Raw genomic sequence first — 19,390 nt, 5'->3', positions numbered from 1 at the left:
CGCGTGGGACCCCCCTCCCCATAACCCCAAACACACCCCCGGCGTCCCCTCGGCCGCCTGCCCACCGTCCTTCCCACTCCTCCTGGCGGGCACAGCTCGCCGAGGTGTTTTTTCAGGTGAAGTCCACGCCCTGCAGCTGACGCAACGGCGAGGCCCGATTTCCTATCTCACCCATCTCCAGTCACAGGATCGGGTTTTATTTCCCCATCCTCCCTCCTTTGCCTCTTACCCAAGAAAAGGGCGCTCTTGCCCCTCTCCGAGGCTCCTTTGGGGACCCCATGCCCCTTCCCTAGGGTGGCACCCCCTCCCCTGCCGTCACCCCCCCGGGACACGGAGCTTTTTGGGGACCCCAGCGGCGGCCGCCCCGCGCGGCAGGTGAAGCGCTCCCTCCTCGTCCCTTCCCACCCTCCCAGGGGCGTCGGGAGCTCTCGGTAATTAATGTTTGCCAGGTGCTCCGAGATCCTCAGATGAAAAGTGCAATGGGAGGGGGAAGGATGATTAATTTATTATTATTATTACAGTTTAATGCTTTCCCCGCAGACAGTGTGCCAGGGCTGAGCAGGGGGTGAGTCACGCTGATATGTGGGACATCCCCCTTTGTGCGTCTCTTTTGTGTTTTGATATTTATTTTTTTTTTTAATGCTGAGCCCATTTTCTTGGCAGTTTCTCCCTCCCTCGCTGGAGCTGACCCCGGGGCCCGGGGCCGTGCTCTGGATTCATGTGGGCTCAGGGCGCTGGCTCGCAGATTGCAGGTTGGAGATCTGGCAGCACCGCGCTCCTCCTCCTGCTCCTGCTCGGGGAGTTTATTAGGCAAATGCTCTTGCCCTATTTCTGTAATTTTGTTTGATTTCTGTTTCGTCAAGGGAGGCGCCCGGAGGCCTCGGGGCCTGGGCGGCAGGAGCAGACAATCCGTGCTTTCTTTCCCTTTCCTCCTCTTTCCCTCCTTCCTTCTCAATTCAGTTTCAATCACATTATTGGCACACGGCGCCCCGCGAGCGTTGCCAAAGCGCCTGGGCCGAGCCTCCGTGTGCCGGGCGAGGCTCTGCCCGCACCTCCTCGGCCAAGTCCCTTCCCCTGGCCTCTCTCGATCCATCTGACACCGGCTCCCCCCGTGTGGCCACCCCACAGCCCCCAGCACCCACCGTTTGCCCAGCGCTGCCCCTCTCCTGGCCATTCCCCGGGGGCAGCGAGCGCGCCCTGCGCGTCCTCCTGCTCCACGGGGGCCCTGAAGACTTGGGGGCGAGGAGTGGCAGGGGTTTGGATGCGCTCCCAATTAACTACAATTTACTACAGCGATTAAAAGTGCAGCCTGGGGATTGCAGGGAGAGGAGCTGAGGGGATGGTCCTGCCCGGGCACCGCGGCCAGGGCAGGGCCTTGGCACTGCAGAGCTCTGCCTGCACTGCCTGCCAGTGCCACCCTGGGCCAGCCCTGAGCTGCCCTGTGAGCAGCACACGGGGCAGCGGGACGGCTCCACGGCCCCACAACACCGCTGCCCGAGGGCAGGTCCCAGACCGGGCAGAGCCCTTGCTGCGGGGCACGGGGCACACGCAGAACCCAGGGGTGATTTTTGGCCGAGGAGCCACGAGCCAGCGCACAACGGGGGCGGTTTCCATAGCTTGGCTCTGGATTCCACGTGGGTCGAGCAGGAACAGAGGCAACAAGGAGCAAGAGCAGAGAAAGGAGACCCTGTAAGGCTGCATGCAGCAGGGACCGCTCCTCGAGGACGTGATGGGAGCATCCCCAGGAGGGCACACGGAGCCCCTAATGCAGGACCCACAGCGAGGAGCGCCCACGGGGACCGCGCCGCGCCGCGCCACGCGTGCAGCCACACAGCACGGCCCTGCTTGTGCAACGAGGCCGCCGAGCATCGCCGCCACTGGCACGGGGCACAGGCGGCTGGCTCCGTGCGAGCCCGGGTGCGAGGACACGTGCGGGGCCGTGCGGCACTCGGGGCCCCGCGGGAGCCCTGGCCGAGGCCGGCGGGGTGCGGGGAGCAGCGGCGGGCGGGAAGTGTGAGGCAGACGCAGCGATTGCATTACTGCAGGAGCCCGGGCTGGCAGTGCCGAGCTATCGTCCCCGTAATCCTGTTAGCCAGCAATCTCCATTCCGAAAGAGCTTCATTTCTTTGTGAATATTTGTAAACTAGATATCTAATGGAAAATTATAGGAAAATTATAGTGAAATTCATGACGAAGAAATCCGATTAGCCCTAATTCAATTATGCCATCTTAGCCCACACAGCACATTTCCCATTTTTTTCCCATAAATACCAATGCCAGGGGTCCGGGTAATCAAATAAAATTGAAAATCATCTTCCCATTAAATTCAATTAGCTGCAATTTCTAAAGCCTATCAGAGATTTTAATTACTAAATTATAAAATTCTCCAATGCTAAATTGAAACTAAAAAAATTGCACATCCTTGTGTTTCAGAAGAAAAAAAAAACCTAGCAGAAACCTTGAAAAATACCCTTCTCCTCCCATCAGCGCCCACGTGAGCACGGGCCTGGGGAGGCTTCGTCAGAGGGCTGCTGCTGGAGGGCCACGAGCCAGGCCCGGGGAAGAAGGCGCTTGGGCAGCAGCCGAGACCCGAAGCCCAAATCCAGCCCCGGGCGCAGCTCCGCGGGCTGCAGGAGGGCCGGGGAGAGGCTGGCAACCTCGGCAGCGCCTCGGCTCCTTGTTCCCAGCCGAGCTCCTCCGCTCGAGCTGCTTCCCTGCTCCTCGGTGCTGCTCTGCTGGAACGAGCCAGGAGGCAGCGTGCTCCCGCAGCCGGCTCCTGGCCCAGGCTCTCCAGGAGCTGGAACGAGTTCTGCCTGCACACGGGCTCCGTGGGGCAGTCCCTGGAGTCTCGGTGTGCCAAACCCAGGGCAGGAGAGCTGGCGATGCCCAGAGGGAAGCGGGAGGGCAGATGCTACCTTTGTGCTTCTGATAAAGCTTCTTGAATAATAGCCATGCAAGCCTGGTCCTGACGCTGAATTAAGGGAAGCTGGAGCCCTCAGCAAACCGATTTAGCTCGGAGCGCTGCTCCAGCAAACACGTGGGATGTTCGGGAGCAGGGGGACGTGATCACCCTCCCCTGATAGCGTTCGCAGAGGCACCAGGCAGGCAAGCCCATCCCTGAACTCTTCTTTATTCAACAACCAGCCCAAGCAGGCGAAGGGGGAACCGACAAAGGCTGTGCCTACAGATGCTCGCTCCCAGCCCTGCATCCCCGGGGACCACCGCGGCACAGCCGAGTGTCGAGGGGCAATTAACTGCGCGAACAAGCAGTGGGAGGAGAAGCTCGGCTCTCCAGTCACAATACCTGACCCTCCGCGAGGCAGCGAGGGAGGATTTTCTGACACCGCTTTTATGCCGGAGCGCACTTTTGTGTGGTACCCTAAAGGGTTTATTCATGCGCTACCAGGAACGAGCCCAGTTTCCAGCGCGTTTCAGCTCCAACGAAGCGCTCCAGCTGCCCCGAACCAGGCCGATACTCGGTTTAATTTACTGGGCGCCCGAAAGTTGCCAGCAGGGAGTTGCCCGCAAACAGAACAACAACAAAAAAGTTAATGATCTGGGCTTTTTCTTTAATAAATAGGCAAACTGGCTGAGCCGGATTGTTGGCTGGGATTCGTCTCCCCTTTATCACCCTGGAGCTTCTGTGACACATTCTCCAAATCATCAGCATTTTGCAATTTGAGGTCGTTACCAAATACTATTTTTTTGCCAAGGAAGGGAGAAAAATAAATTAATAATTAAGGAGCCCAAGCAGGGAGAGGCTGCGGGTTGGATGGCGCTGCCACCTCCGCGGGGATTGCTCAGGCACCTGGCGCCCGCCCAGCGCGCACCTCGGTCGCCGGCTCACCCAGGAATGTGGGGCTGGCACCCGGGCGCTCCTGGATTTTACTACGAATTAATCAAAGTCTCTTCTGCAAACGTCTAACGCTAAAATCACCGCGGGCTCAGCTTCGGCTGCGATTCCCCCCGCTGCGGGACTCGGCGCAGGGAGGTTACCAGCTCCAGGTGGAAAGCTGAAGGGGGTTTCCTCGCTGCCGAGCTCCCCGCGCTCCGAGGCACCAGCCTCTCCCAGCTGGAAGGGGAAGAGATTCCCCGCAGCCCTTCTCCCGCTCGCAGCAGGTAGCCGCACAGACGCTCGAGATAGGCTGGGATAAATCTGTCTGCGCTGCCTGACTGGAGAGTGCTTACACCAGAGAGGAATTTGACTTGACTGCGAGCCCGACGCAGGCGGCACAGGATTGTACTGGCGGCGTGCGCCTCTGCGCCTGGACGCCTGCGTGGCCGTGGGTGCGTCCCCACGAGGGAGGCCAGGCAGAGCCCTGCGCCCACGGCACGGCACGGCATGGCACGGCCACACGCCGTGGCACGCAGCCCTGCACAGCCCCAGGGCCACCCGTGCGTGCAGGGCCGTGTGGCTGGGTGCCGCGGGGCTGTCCGCAGCCATAAGGGTGTGAATTTCTCCCGGGGGGCTCGCGGTGTGTGCCTGCTGCCCCCGTCACCGTGCCTGCGGTACCGAGCCACCCTCCACAGCCCTGGAGGGCTCAGCACGGCCACGGTCCACGGCCCCGCAGTGCTCTCCAGAGACCCAGCGCTGCCCTGAGCCGTGGGTGAGCCGTATTCCCCTCTCCGCACTCCGCCTGTCTCCGAGCCCTCTCGTATTTTCAGTGCTCACCAGACCGTGAATTCACCTTCATACCAGTTACAGGGTTATTTAGCTTCTCCCGACGCCGATAACCACCCTGTGCTCCCTGGCAGCTTGGCGTTCTCCCGGGGGTGGGCAGGGCCCCCTGCCACGGTGCCCCCCAGGCACACCCAGCAGGGGCACAGGGGGCAGACCCCGAGCAGGACACCCACCGGCAACCTACACTGGGAAAAGGCAGCAGCAGGAGAGCTACAAATGGGATGGAGGGGAGGAAAATCCCCTGAAACAAGGGAGAACGGAGCAGGGAGGGCACATACGGCGGGTTTTGGCCCTGCTCACCCCGCAAAGCAGCGCCCTGCAGCACTGGGCACTGCTGTTTCTCCCTGAATTCACGGGGAGCAGCTGGGGAGCCCCGTGCAGCCGCTGCGACACGGCTGGGCAGTGCTGGGGGTGTGCCCGCGTGGGGACGTGCCCTGGTGACGTGCCGGACCCCGCAGAAGGCAGGGCAGCGAGCGGCCTGTCCTCTGTCACGAGGAAACCTCCCTCCCTCCCTGCCTGGCCCCGAGCCACCCTGCTGCTGGCTCTGCTGTGGGCTGGCTCCCAGAGCTGCGTGGCACCCTCCTGGCAGCCTTCCCCTCGCTGCCAAGCGCCCACCCCCTGCCATCGGGCGCACCAGGCGAGGAGCACGAGCCCCTGCACGGCCTGGGGCGTCTCGTGCCCTCTGTGCCACCGCTGTCCCCAGCCCAGGGGACGAAGGCTGCTCGATGGGCAGGGTTCCCTCGCTGTTCCTGGGTTCTTGGTTCCCTCTCTGCTAGGACGGAGATCAAAACAGGCACTTGGCTATCTCAGCACCGCCGTGGTCTGGGGATGAAGCTCACGCGTGGCCCCTCTTCTCCACCACGTGTGCATGGAGACATCCCCACAGGCCCAGACAAGGCTGTGCGCACAGAACGGGGCCAGCAGGGGCCGGGAAGGCATTTGGGGTGCCAGCACTGCTCTCAGCCCTCCCCTCACACTGTGAGAGGGCCCAAAGGGAAGGGGAAAGGACAGAGCAAAGCAGCCACGCTGGCACGGGCTCATCGCAGCCACGCTCCTCAGCCGGGCTCCCCGGGACAGCTCGCAGCCCTGGGCTCCTGCCGCATCCCGAGGCCGAGCGGGGGTCCCGGCGGAGCCTCACCTGCCCCGAGCACACCCCAGCCTCCCGCGCGCCCGGATCGCCATGAAATAAAAGCTCTGTGCAAACAATAGATCAATAGAGCCCCCGCCTCTTCGGAAGGAAAACAAACACCCGGATCACCGCAAATTAGAGAATGTTTCGCTTCACTTCATCCAAACAGGCTGACAATTTTTTTGGGTTGTTGCCACGGCGACAGAATAACACAGCGTTCAGCCTGTTGCAGAACAATCAATTAAGTTAATGCCTCCGAGTGCCTGTTTACTCTTCCATTTAGGAGGTGCTGCTCTCGCTCGCTCTTTTCTCGCTCGCTCGTTTTACATTTCTCATCCTCTTCTCCCCGCTCCTATTCTTCCTCCGTTTAACCTAAAATAAAGTCCCTCCCCTCGGCTACCTCCTCCCGGCTTGTACGGAGCCTCCCACTTTTCTGCACGATCACCTGAAATAAAGTTTTTTTCCTCTCTTTGGCTCTTGCCTTTCTTCCTTTCTCCCCAGAAAAGCAGGAAGAAAGCGGGATCTTACCCCACCTGCCCCACACAGCCCGACCCCTTGCCCTGTGCGCCCGGGACCCTGCAAAGTTTGCAAACACCAGCACTGAGCAGCCCCAGGGTGGAATCTCTCCACCTTGCAGGAGATGCTGCAGCTCCTTCAGCTGCCCACCAGCCCGTAACCCCCACGGGTGCTCATTCCTGCGGGTTTGTTGGCTGCCTCACAGCCAGGGCGAGTGGTGACACTCGGTGGCATCGCCCTGCAGCCGCTCTCCTGCAGCAGGTTGCATGGTGCAAAGGGCCCTGCTCTGCCATCCCGGGGGAAACGAGGTGCCAGAAGTGAAAGGATTTACCCGAGGCCAAGCCCGAGATGTAACTCAGGGCTTCTGCCTCCTGATCCCTGCATCCTGGTGCTGCCTGGCGCGGGCACAATGCTCCTGTCTGCCCATCTTTAAACCCTCAGGGCAGTGTCCATCTTCCCCTAATCCACATCCACTAAAATTAACGGGAAAAGTGACGGCAGACACGATGGGGAAGCCCCCAGGTTCCAGGACATCAGGACATTGCCTTCTCACCCTGCAAGCAGCAACAAGTGCCTGGGCGCGCAGCCCCGCTCATTCAGCACGAGGCTGCAGGGGGAGGAAGGGGAGCTCGGAAACAAGGCAAAACCCCAGGAATGGGGGCAAAGCAGCCCCTCTCCTCCTGCTCCCCCAGCAGGACCTCCCTGAAAGCTGGGTCCCTGCACGCTGGCAGTGCCACCCCACGGCGGGGCCGTGCCCGTGGGCGCGCTCCCTCTGCCCTCCCCGAGAAGTTGTCAGCAGAAGCCGCTGGAGCAGGGGCTCGTTGACTGCTCCCTGTCCATTACAGCCCAGATTATAAGCATATTGCACAGTGCTCTCTGCACGGTGCTGGGGAAATCCAATACGCTGAAAGGTTAATGCAATCAATTAGGGTGACAAGGAAGTAGAGTAAAGCCTTCCGAGTAGATGAAAGGGAGAGAGACGGAGACAGAGAAAAGCAAAGAGAAGCGGGGGGTGAGAGGAGCGAGGCAAGGCGGGTGGGAGGAGGAAGAAGAGGGCGCACGGGGCTTGTGCTGTAGCTGGAGAGGTGCTGGGTGGCCACGGCCATGTCCTGCCCTGCGAGGACAGGGTACAGAGGTCCTCAGGGACAAGAATTCCCCGTTCTGCTTCTTCCTGCCCTCTGCAGCGTGCACAGCGCTGCTCCAACACTCGATGCCCAGCCCGTCCTGCCACCCTGCCACCCGTCCTGCTTGTCCCAGGGCGCGCAGCCCAGGGGACAGCCCCAGCCTTCCCTGCTGGCCCCAGCCGTGGCTCTGGCTGGCCCCAGCCCCTGCTCTCTGCCCCCGGCTGCACCGAGCGTCATTAACCTGTGCGGACAGGTCAGCGAGCGCGGCCCCTTCCCACCGCAGCTCCCGCTCGCGCGCGGCCCCGCCGAGGAGAACGTGACACCGGCTCATTAGGACAAATTATTACTCTATAACCCCTGCCGCAATGTCCCTTAATATGCCTATTTAGCAAGAGACAAGTCCTGGTGGGCTCCTCGCCATTAAAACAACCTCACAAATCACCAGAGGCACAAGCACCGCCGGCGGTGCCGCCGGGGCGGCCGTACCCCGGCGGGGGCCAGGGGGGCACAGCCCGCTGGAAAGGGGCCCCGGGTGCTGCTGGCAAGCAGGGAGTCACCACCCGGCCCTGGTGTTGGTGCAACGAGGTGGGAAATCCGCTGTGGGAGCGAGCTGGGATGGCTGCTGGGAGAGCTGGAGCTGCTTCGCGGAGCCCCTGCCTCGCTCTGCCCTCCAGCAGCACCGCCGGCGTCGTGTTCCACGCGGAGACCTACGAGGCTCAAACGTTTCCTCTGCTTTCCCCCGAAGTCGGTGCCTGGCTGCAGGCGCTGGGGTGCGATGCTGCCTCCTGCCAGCTCCTCGCAGGTGGAGAGCAAAGCCCTGGAGGCAGCTCGGGGGCTGGCTCCGTCCGCAGGCGCCGCGCTCCCCTCCCCGCTCGCCCGTTGCGCATGAGAGCGGGCGGCTTGCACCTTGCGGGGAGGACGGGGCTGTCTGGGGCTAATCCGCAGATTACGGAACCTCAGCAATTCAGGGCACAGTGCGTGAGATATCGCGGGGGGAGAAACGCGGGCAAATGTCAGAGGAAGGCTGCTGCTGAGCGGGGAGGGCGAGCGCGAGGAAGGCAGGCTGCAGCCTGATCCGCAGGAGAGGGGAAAGGGAGGAAGAAAAGAGGGAATTGCATAAAAAGAGAAAGGGAGAAGGGGGAAGGAAGCAGAGCTGTGCCCAGAAAGAGTGTGTGAGAAAGAAATGTGATGGGAGGAAGGAAAGAAAGTGCCCAAAGTGAGTGATGCCGGGCACAGGAGAGGGCAGAACGGCAGCGGATGGACGGAGGAGTAAGGGACCGAGAGAGAAAGAGAGGGAGGGAGGAAAAGGAAGAGAAAAGAGCAAGAATAGCCACGCAGCAAGGCGCACGCGGGCGAGGCCGAGCGCTGTAACCAGGGTTGTGAAGCATGAAAAGGGAAGAATCTGCCTGCTCCTTTCAGCGCTCGGAGCATGGCGCTCGGCGCTGACCTACACTGTGCCCGGCTGTGATCACGTTTTCAGGGCCACTGCCTGCCGATCCCAAACAATGATGGGGAGCCTTTGAAGTCAGAGAAAGAAGCCGCAATGTGAACAGGGGACTTTCTTTTTTTTTTTTTTCTTTCCCCCCTCTTTTTTTTTTTTTTTTTTTTTTTTTTTTTTTTTTTACGGGTTAGGGGAGAAGGAGGGAGGAAAAGGAAGGGCTGGCGGGGCTGGGGGGGTGGGGGGGAGGCTGGGGGAGAGGTTGCGAGGACAAAACCGAGCGTTGCTCTCAGCGGGGCGTCCCGAAACGCCAGAGACAAAAAGAAAACAAACAGTTTATGAGCGGGGCACATGCTGCCTGTGTCTGCGCGCCCCGCGCTGCCGGCCCCCCGTGCTCCCAGGGAGGCTTCTGTTCCCCAGCGATGATGGATGGACGCGCGGGGCCATTCAGGCCCCCGTGTTACAGCAGCGGTATTTACATAACACTGGCCTTCCACCGGTCACCTCTGACACTGCCCGGCCCGGCTCGGGGCCCCCAGGCAGCCCCAGCCCCTCTGATCCCGCTCGGTCCCAGCCCCACAGCTCCCTGTGCAGGACCGGGGGTCCCCGCGGCCACGGGGATGCTCTGGGTGCGGACATGGGGAGCGCTCCTGGTGCCCCCAGGGTGATGTCCCCGAGGGCAGAGCATGCTCAGCGTCCCCAAATCACTGCCACGTCCCCACTGGCCTCGTCCTGGACTTGTCTTGGTGCCTGGCGAAGGAGTGGGGCTGTGGGAGAGGAGAGCCTTGGTGGGTGAAGGCAGTGGGGACGGGCGGGGACTGCTCAGCAGGTGGCACAGGGACCCACCTAGCACGTGGAGACGAGGGTTGGAAGAGAGGAGATCCCCTTTCAGCCCGAGTCTTATCCAGCACCAAGCCAGCAGCCAGCCCTAGAGACCCCAACTTGTTGGGTTTTGAGGTCACACGGGGTGCAGGTAAGGGGAAGCCCGGAGAAGTCAGGCTGGAGGCACGGAGCTGCCGCAGGGGGACTGGATAAAAACCTGCCAGATGAGCAGGGCAGCGCGCGCATCGCCGCCTGAACCTGTGTGTGTGAACCGAGCTCAGCAAAACCTGACGGCGGGCAGACCACATCCATCCCCCAACCGGCCCCTCTCCTCCTCCCACCACCCCGCACGGATGGACACGAAGCCGCACGCTGCTCACCAGACAGAGGCAGCGGGGAGGATGTGGAGGAAAACCCAAAATGACAAAATGGGGTGCCCAGAACAACTGCCGTGCAAAGACAAGGACGGGATTAGGACACACAGGGGCCGTGTCTGCATTAGACCTTCTTCTCTTTGCGTCCCTCCTTCCAAGTGACGCAGGGCGAGTCCCAGAAGCTCCAGTGCAGACACGGCCGCGGAGCAGAGCATGGAGTGTGAGAGACACGCAGAGGAAAAGAGAACCCAGGAGGGCGTAGTGACATACCCATTGCAGTCTGAAGTCTCTCCTACCTTTCGGAGGTTTCAAGGCCTGGTTTCTTGCCTGGTTTTTAGCTCTAAATTCACTTCATCCTGGGGAGGGAAGAGAAAGGAGGTGGTTAATGCACACAGCTACCACCCAGGGCACACCCGACCCATAGCCATACCCCAAAAAAAGCCCCAAGCACCCCAGCGGGGCCAGCACGGGGCACCCGCACATCACCAAGTGCCCTGCTGCTCCTGGCCGCACCATGCAGCGCCGTGCACGCCACGAGACACCCGGTACTCCGGTGTTTCATGGCACAGGAGGCACCTGGCGAGGGCTGGGCACGATTTAGCAGACAGGGAGCAGCTTGTAGCAGCCGGGGTCCTGCTCCCCAGGCACCACAACAGCCCTGGTGCTGCTCAGCACCCACACAGCCAAGGGGGCCCTCTGCTCCGTGCCAAATTATTCCCTTTGCAGCCCTCCCCCTTCCCCTGCTGACCCCCAGAGGTTCACCAGCCCGGTGGGCAGCCTCCCTCCTGTAATTTGGGGGGCACAAGGCGAGGGGGTGCAGGGCAGGGTCCCGATGCTCTGAGCTCCCCCATCCCCTCCTCCTTCCTTCACCGAGAAGGCGGAGAGCGAGGAGGGAAGAGAAAAAGGGACAGGGGAAAAGAAAAAAAAAAAAAAAAAAAGTCGCAGCAAAACACATGAAAAGTAAATTGAATTATTTAAAACCATATGTTCCAAAAATGTGACAGAGCATAAAAGCCGTGCCGTGAGACTTCCGGAGGGGGTTATCCTGCACAGCAGGGTGGGAGGAGAGCTCGCCCCGGGGGAGGACGGTGCCACAGCAGCCAGCCAGGGACTTCCCTCTCCCAGGGAAGGTGGCAGGGAGCAGGGGGGGCTTCACGCCGTGTGCTGAGGGCTCCCGGCCCTGCCCCGCTGTCTCTGCAGTGCCAGGCTGCCCAAACAGCTGTCACAAGTGCCCGCGACGTGGCAGCGAAATGAAAAACCAGCCTGAGGTCAGGCACAAGGAGCCGTGCACCCAGGAGCCCTGGCTCCGGCGCGGTGTGTGACCCGCTCAGCCCCCCGGGGACACCCGCAGAGGGTGGAAGTGACGGGGAGGTGGCTGGGGGAGCTCTGTGCTGCCCCGCTGCCTGCCCCTGTCCCGAGGGACCTTGCTGCCCGGTGCCAGCGCGCTGCGCCCAAGATAGCTGCGGGGTGCTGGCCGGGACCCAGGGCGGGCAGGAGCTGCTGGCACGGCCCCGGCGGGCGCATGGACGTGGAGCAGAGGCAGCCCCCGAGGTTTTGAAGATGCACAACCAGCTGCCTCCTGCTCAAACCCCAGGGCTGGGTATGCTGAGGGCAGGACTCGCAGCTCCCCGGCTCGGGATCCTTCTCCCGGCCGGGCACCCTCCGTCCTTGCCACCTTTCTCTTCCTTTTGTTCTCTCCTGCTTGCTCTTTCCATCCCGTTGTGCTCCTTTTTGCTCTCTCCCTTTTCTCCCCCCTTTCCCCAGCTCCTCCCTGGCTGTGCTCCCTCACCCCTGTGCACGGTCAATTCTTGGGTTGGAGTTTTTAATTGTTGTTTTTTTTTTTTTTCCTTTTTTTTTTTTTTTTACTCCCCTTCTTTCGGCCGCAGCTTATCAATGATGCAAGAGGAATAACGCCAATTTACTTAGAATGTGTAATCCCCAAATCAGATTGGGGGATTGTATGAGGCAATATGACCTTGCATATGTCTCCATTAAAGCCAGCCAGGCCTCCTCTTGTATTCTGTGTTCCCAGTACATATTTAGACAGATAACGCTAATTGTACTTGACATGTCCTCTTAAGGATGGACTCTTCCCTCCCCCAGCTCTGCCTGCTTCCCAGCCTGACAATGCGCCAGAGCAGAGCCCTCTTGCTCGCAGCACGGCGCGGCACGGCGCGGCACCCACGGGTGGGCACACACACGGTGTGGGTGCAAGGCCCCGGCTGCCCCGCGCTCTCCCCCCCACGTTGGTGAGGTGCAGGGCTGGGGGAGCACCGCGGGGCATCGCTAATCCCCGATTACACGCTGCCCCGGGGACAATCTCGAATTCTGCAGGACATCCAGCAGCGCGCTGCCACCGCTGCCCCTGCCTCCTCGCCTCCTCCCCGACACCTGCTCCGGCTCCCCCCGAGCCACGGAGACCCCGCGGCTCCCTCCTGAGCTGGAAGGGGACAAACCCCACACGTCCCCCTCTCCGCCAAAAAAAATGGGCTTCCCGGTGCTGGGATGGAAAGGAGCCGCTCGCCATCCCCGTCCCCGCAGCCTCCCCGTGCCCAGGGAAGGGTTCCCAGCCCGCACCTCGGCCCCGAGCTCTTGGGGTAAATATTTACAGCTGGCCACTGGCCGCCGAGCCCAGCTCCAGCTCCTTGGGAGCACCATGAAGAAATCCAGACCTCGCTCAGCCCCGTGCCCGCCTCAGTGCAGCTGCCGTGGAGCGGCCGAGCAGGACGCAGGAGGAGCAGGAGGAGGAGGGAGCTTATTCCAGGGAAACCAACGGATCCAAACTCTTTGCCAAAGTGGGCTCCTTTTTCTTTTTTTTTTTTTTTCTCTTCTTTTCCCCTTGACACAACATCCTAATTCGACTTTTTCAGTATCTTTCCTTCAACAACCTTTTTTCTTTCCTCCCCTTCCTACCCGGCAACTGCGCATTTATTAATTCATGAGGCACTAATTAGTTCTTTGTTTAATTTTGTGTTAAACAGACTGACCGGAATGATAACGACTTGCAGCGTTGCATTACGGTCCCCAACCGCCCCTGTTTTCTGACAACAAGGGAGCGCAGTGAGACTGGCGTGATGAACCCCAATTCCCACTCCAGTTGCACTTCATTAAGTCAAAATGTGACAAGAAGCTTAGAGAGCAACTTTCAGATCGGATCGCACATAACAATTGGGCAGGAAACTTTCCGGGGGGGAAGCAGGAGCGGCGCTCGCAGCGCAGGCTGGCACCGTGCAATTCCCCCGCGCGCCCGCCTTAAAGGAGCCGGCTCGGCCGCGGGCGCTGGGGAGGAAGAGGAGAGGAAGGCTGAAGGCCGAGCTGGGAGTGGGGCAGGGCAGGGGGCAGAGCTGCTTTCTGCTGCCCTCGCTCGGATTTGGCACCAAGGGATGTGCCAGCGCGCCGGGCGGGGTGATGCCGGTGCTCTGAGTGCGCCCTGACTCAGTTTCCCTCTGAACCAGTGGCACCAGTGGCACTACCGAGTATAAAAACTGTCCTCATCAGGCTCATACTGGCACTAAGCTCAGCAAACGCCGTGCAGGATGAGCTCCTCAGGCCTTGAGCTCCGCCGAGTGCCGCCCCGTTAGCAGGAGCTGTGGCAAAGCCCGGCCCGAGCCTCACCTGGCAGAGAGCGAGCAGGGCTCGCCCCTTGGCACCACCCAACACCTGGGTGACAGAGGGATGGCACGGAGCTGGGCTCATCGCCAGGCTCTGCTGCATCTGTCCTGGTCTATGTTGGCTCACGCCAGCTCCTCGAGCCCTTCTGGCTCACAGGAGTGCAGCCAAGTGCAGGCAGCTAGCGGGGAGTGGAAGGTCCTAAAGCTGTTCCCTGAGGGACAGGGTCAAGGGGTGGGAAGGGACAGGAAAGCCGACTTGCCAAGCACTCTGCACATGGAGGCTTTGCAGCATTTCAAAATGCATCTTCTGCCACTGCAGGGACGGCAGCTGTGGAGATAAGCCAAGATCACACAGGAGTGAAATGAGCCGGGAGACCCCAAGCCTCTCCTAGCAGGTGCTCTGCACCCTCTGTCCCTCTCCCGGCGGAGTCAGACACATCCCTCGCCTTGCTCTGGAGAAGCCCAAAGCTCAGCTGAGGCCCAAAGCCTTGCCAAAGCCACGTGAGGGCCTCTTCAGGGCCACACCAGGGCTGGGGAGCGACACCCGGGCATGGGTGTGCAGAGCAGCACGTCCTGACACGGCCAGGGCAGGAGCGAGCCCTGGGACCGGCCCCCAAGGCAGGGGGGCCACGAGCACCAGTCCCTGCGGGCACCACCAGCACCTCCACCGGGGTGAGCTTCACACACGGGGGTGTTTGGGGAAGGGGCCGGGCTGTCCCAACACAACTCCTGGCCTTACGCTTGCAGCTGAGCACCAAGCAGGGCTGTGCCAGCGTGGGCACTGGCTGGGCACGGATGCTGGGAGGAGCTCACAGCCTCCCTCGGGGGCACAGCAGAGCACAGGAACGTCCCCATGGTGGCCCCTGCATCCATCCAGTTGGGGCTGCCAGCAAAGTTTTGGGCTGAAGATGAGGGCAGTGGGCATCCCAAATAGGTCAGGGTCTGCCTGCTGCTCCCAAACTCGCCAACCGCCCCGGGCTCCATCCCAGTCCTCGTTCACCGCAGCTCTCCCCCAGCGTTACGGGCCCGCTGCCCCCCTTTCCCTTCCCTTCCCTTCCCTTTCCTTCCCCTCCATCTGGCTGGGAGCAGCCTGGGACCGAGCGCTCTTCCCAGCCCTGGGAGAACCCTGCCGTTCGCCTCTCATAAAGAAGAAAAATGGGAGCTATAAAAAAGGCAAAGAAAAGAAAAGCAAAGCAAAGGGAAATCACGGCGAAGGAAGAAAAGAGCAAAGCCCCCCCTTTGCCTTCCCACCCCTCCCCGTTACCTGCCTTTAGCACGGGGTGAAGCCGCCTGCTTGGTGGCTCCCCAGGCATGGGGGAACCCATCGCTGCCCCCCGCTGCCCTCTTCCCACACCTGTTGAGCAGAGCCCAACGCATCCCAACAGAGACGATGCAAAAAAGAAGAGGAGAACGGGTGCACGGGGCGGTGGAAAGGCACGGAGACCATGCTGGAGGAACCCCATCCTGGAGGAACCCCATCCTGGAGGAAACCCTATCCCAAAGCCAACCCCATCCTGGAGGAAACCCCGCAGCTTGTTGCTCTTGTTGCCTTTGGCCACCTCTGGATCCAGAGGGACAGGACACGGCAGCCCCGAGTGTCACCGCCGTGCTCCCGGCACCGCCAGCCCTGGGTGTGATGTGTGGAGCCCACCTCACCTCCTGCCCCACACCTGCTTGCAGTCCCCAAACCTGGCACTCGGCAGCCTTGGGCCGGCTCCTGCTAATTTGCTGTCAGGCTGCCTAAGCAAACCAATTAAAACTAATCATTAATTACAAAAAAAGAGACAGAGAGAGAGAGAGAGAGAAAGACCGTGCGTAAATGGAGGACTGGAGAGGGCAAGGGGGGGGCTGGAGGGTTTGGAGGGGAAACGGCGGCCAGGAGGGAGTGGGAGAAGAGAGTTTTGGGGACAAGAAGAGAGTTTTTGGAGCAAGGAGGGGTAAAGGAAGGGTTTTGATGCCCGGCTGGAGGCGGCAGAAGGGGACGGGGTGTCCCGGGGCAGGACGGGAGCGAAGGAAGCAGGGGGACGAGAGGGAGAAGCGACCGCGGGCTGGCGAGGCGAACGCGGCGCCCGGGATCTCCCGTCCCTCTCGGCGCAAACCGCCGGAGCCGGGGATGAAAAATGGGGCATTTGTGCAAAGCCCCTGATTATGCGGGTCCGGCGGGGGCCCTGGGGCACGGCCCGCCGCTCCCGCTGGCTCCCCGCGAGCTGCGGTGGCGGAGAAGAACCCCGGCAGCTGTCAGCCAGGCCCAGGCCCCCGCCGGCCCCCCCAAGGGCACGAGCGCTTCCCAGCGCCCCGGGTGCGGGGCCGAGGGCTCGGGGCCGGGGGGCGGTGGGGAGGTGGGGGCAGCGCCATGGAAACGGGGCCTTTCCTGGGGAAACGCGCTGCCGGCCCCCCCGGCCCCTGCGCCCCTTTTGAGGAGCTGTCAGGACCCTGAGTGAGTGTCACACGACCCAAGGACCAGGCGTGACCAAGCCTATTTTCTGCCTCGAATTTGATTGATTAAAAAACTTTTTAGGAAAACCATGTTAAAAGACAAAAAAAAAAAAAAAAGAAAAGAAAAAGGAGGAAAGAAAAAAAAAATTTGAACAGAAAGGGACAAGGGGGTGGGGGGAAAAGGGAAAGGCCTCTGCGCTGGGTTTCCCTGGCAATAGCACCAGGGGACAAGTGTCAGAGGCAGATAAACAGCATAACCAGGCCGAAAATAAAGGTCAAAGGAAGCATGAAACTTAACACAACAGTGATTAAGATAATGATGAAGCAGGGGACCCCAGGAAAGAAAAAAATCAGCCTGACACACAGAAACACGCCGATACGCGCCAGGCGCTGGCCCGGGAGACCTGGCCTGTGGGAAGGGGTGCGGGGGCTGGCGGGGCTCTTGGGGACCTGGATGGGGGTAAAAATGGGGAAAAATGGGGAAAAATGTCATGGGGGGGCTGTGATCTCCCCCAGGATGCTCACTGCAGGTGGAGCCTGCCCGAGGCCAGGTCCCTCCGGCAGCACCGCGCTGTCGCAGCCCAGCAGCGCCTAAATTTGCAATCAAATTCCTCAAAAGAGCTTCCCGAGGCTGGGAACAGAGCCCGAGTGGGTGTGAGGCAGGGAGCAGGGCTGCTCTAGGCTGGCTCGGGGTCTGGCTCCCTGCCCCTAGCACAAAAAGCCTCGGGGATGCCAGGAGGGCCGCTGGTCACAGCTCCCTGCCCGCCTCCGCCCCCTCGCCAAGGCAGAGAGAAGCCCAGAAGCAGCGAAGGGTTCGGAGAGCGAGGCCGGGAACGCCGCAGCCTTGGGCATTCCCTGCTCCGTCTCCAAACTTCTGGGATGAGCTCACGTTTCTGGAGCCCAGCTTGTGACTTGGGGTTGCCAGGACTGGCTGTGATACAGCTGAGAAGCAGCAGAGGAACTGCTGCTGGTCACCAGCTTCCCCCACGCGCCCAGGGCTGCACAGCTTGTGCTGGGCACGAAGGGCTCCCCGCCTCTCCTGCCCCACCTTCCCACCGGGGGTACCTCCCATCCCCTGCTGCGTGTCCCCACTTTGCTTTTTCTGGCTCGCCAGAGGAAATCCTGATGCAAGGAGGCTTCTTTATGGGTTCCTGGGGGCCGGGGCAGGCCATAATTGCACCCAGCCCCTCCGGCCAGAGGCACGGCCAGACTTTTTAAGCCAGACTTGAGTTGGAAACGTTCCTCCACATCAGGCTTGGGATGAGAGAGAGAAGAGAAGAAGTGTTTCCAGGAGCAGGGCTGGGAAAGCACCAGGCGGATGCCTACACCCCCCCACGGACACCCTTGATTTCGCTGCTTTCCACCCAACATATTCCGACGCAAAATTTCTACCGCGGTATTCCTGTGCCTCCCCTCCCTCCCCCCTCATTTATATGCATGGTCTTTTGTAAAGAACGATTCAATTAAAGCTGCTCCTCGCCAGCAGCCCCTGAGCAGCCAGAGGAACTCCCCAAAAGTGGGAGCGGGGCCAGGCGGGGCCCGAGCGCGCTCCCGGGGTGTGCACGAGGCCGGGGCGTCGCGGCCTCACACCTCGGGAGAAGCATCGCAGCCCCCAGTGTCAGCTCCAGCTATTAAAAAAAAAAAAAATCACCGCTCCGATCCCTGGCGTTATTGGCTAAAAATGTGATTTGAAAAATAATAATGGAAAGCAGGGCCTTTTTTAATTTCATTTTTGAGCCATTACAGTTCGTGTTTTCATTCTTTTTTTTTTTTTTTTTCCTCCTTGGTAATCAGAAGAGCTAGAAATGCGATTAAAAAAAAAAAAAAAAAAAAAAAACCACAAACAAATAATGAAAGCTGAGATTCTCATTCGGCCTCCTGTGTCCAGAAACACAGACTTGGAGGGAAAACACCGAATGTCCTTAGGCGTAGGGTAAAATGAAGGGCTGGCAACGCTACGCTTCGCTTAATGCTTTGAGGAAGTGTACGGAAAGTCCGAGGTGCCGAAGATGCTCGGAAACATTTTCCTGGGTTCCCCTCCCTGCACATCCCACGGCGAGGGTCCAGCACCCGCAGCCCTGGCGAGGGAGGGGGTCCCGTGGCATTTGGCGCACGGAGCAGCGAGCCCCCCGCTCTGAGCGACCCGGAGGTTGCAGGCACAGGTGTGAGATTACGGCTCCGCGGCGAGACGAGCGCCTTTCTCAAAACCTTTTTTGCATTTGTCAAGGAAAATAATACTCTGCATTTCGAAAAGCTTTACGAGCAGGGAGCGCTTTCGCTTCCTAGTGCGCTTGTGCTGCTTTCTCTTGTTTGGAAAGAAAACACCGCCGCTCTGCAAACAAACACACAGGAGAAAGGAACGGGGCAGCTACAAAAAGAAGGAGCAGGAGTGAAGTGCAGCCCCAAGCCCACGGGGCAGCCCCAGACCAGCACAGCAAGGACCCTCCCTGGCCTCTGCTCGCTGTCGGCAGCTCCCCAGGGGCACAGACCTGGCCCCCGGTGGGTCCGGGCACGCTGGCACCAGGCTCCCCGGGCTGTGGGCTCGCAGGGAGCCCGCTGTGACACGTGTGTCCCCGCACACGCAGGGCCGAAGCACCGCGCACACCTCGCAGACGTGTGCGGAGCACACACAACTCCCTCGCCATGGCCGGGGAACTGTCAGGAGAACACAAGCAAAAGCTGCTTCTTGACAGCGAGTCATTTATATTTTAGCTTCGTTCCATTATCCTAACGAATCCTTCATCAGCAGATGCAATATTAACAGCAGAAAATCAGCTCATTACATCCGGGGGGATTTCATCAAGTTGACAATCATATATGCAGCTACCCGAGCCTGGAGAGGACACTGCTCTCGTTATTTAGTTAGCTCGGGCTCATCTCGGAGGCTTTTTCTCGCTTGCTTTTTGGGGGTGAGGGCCGATGGCTGGAGGGCACCACCCGAGCAGCTACCAGACTCTGCAGCTTTTCGGATGCTGGCCCACGGACAGAGGCCCTCAGATGGAAAGGCTCCAACCCAGCCACGGCAGCTGCGGCTGTTAAAGGGAAAAAAAAAACCCAACTGGCACAACCTGCAACCTCCAGAGCCGTGAGGGCATTTCCCTAATTTCCCTGCAGAGTTCAGGCTCGGGGGGGGTCTGCATCCTGGGCAGCCCCTGCCTCGTGCCCCTCAACACCGGGGGTGCCTGTCCTGGTTCCCCTGCTCCAGGCAGGACTCCCCACGAGGAACAAGGTCCTCCTCCGACCGCCGCGTCCCCACGGG

At 60.6% G+C, this 19,390-nt stretch overlaps 1 protein-coding gene across 2 annotated transcripts in view; it reads right to left on the bottom strand.

The window, feature by feature from the left end:
• Positions 1–19,390, bottom strand: part of CASZ1 (castor zinc finger 1) — a 233,970-nt gene that overhangs the window by 84,287 nt on the left and 130,293 nt on the right. For both annotated transcript variants that reach the window (XM_032201411.1, XM_032201410.1), the window contains one exon: positions 10,355–10,440. In XM_032201411.1, the coding sequence (XP_032057302.1) occupies positions 10,355–10,358 (4 nt within the window). In that variant the 5' untranslated portion in view covers positions 10,359–10,440. The remainder of the gene's footprint in view (positions 1–10,354; positions 10,441–19,390) is intronic.

This window comes from Aythya fuligula, chromosome 21, assembly GCF_009819795.1.
Source record: "Aythya fuligula isolate bAytFul2 chromosome 21, bAytFul2.pri, whole genome shotgun sequence".
NCBI classification, from domain to species: domain Eukaryota; kingdom Metazoa; phylum Chordata; class Aves; order Anseriformes; family Anatidae; genus Aythya; species Aythya fuligula.
The sequence above is the reverse complement of the archived record's forward strand: the minus strand, read 5'-3'. Positions and strand labels throughout refer to the sequence as shown.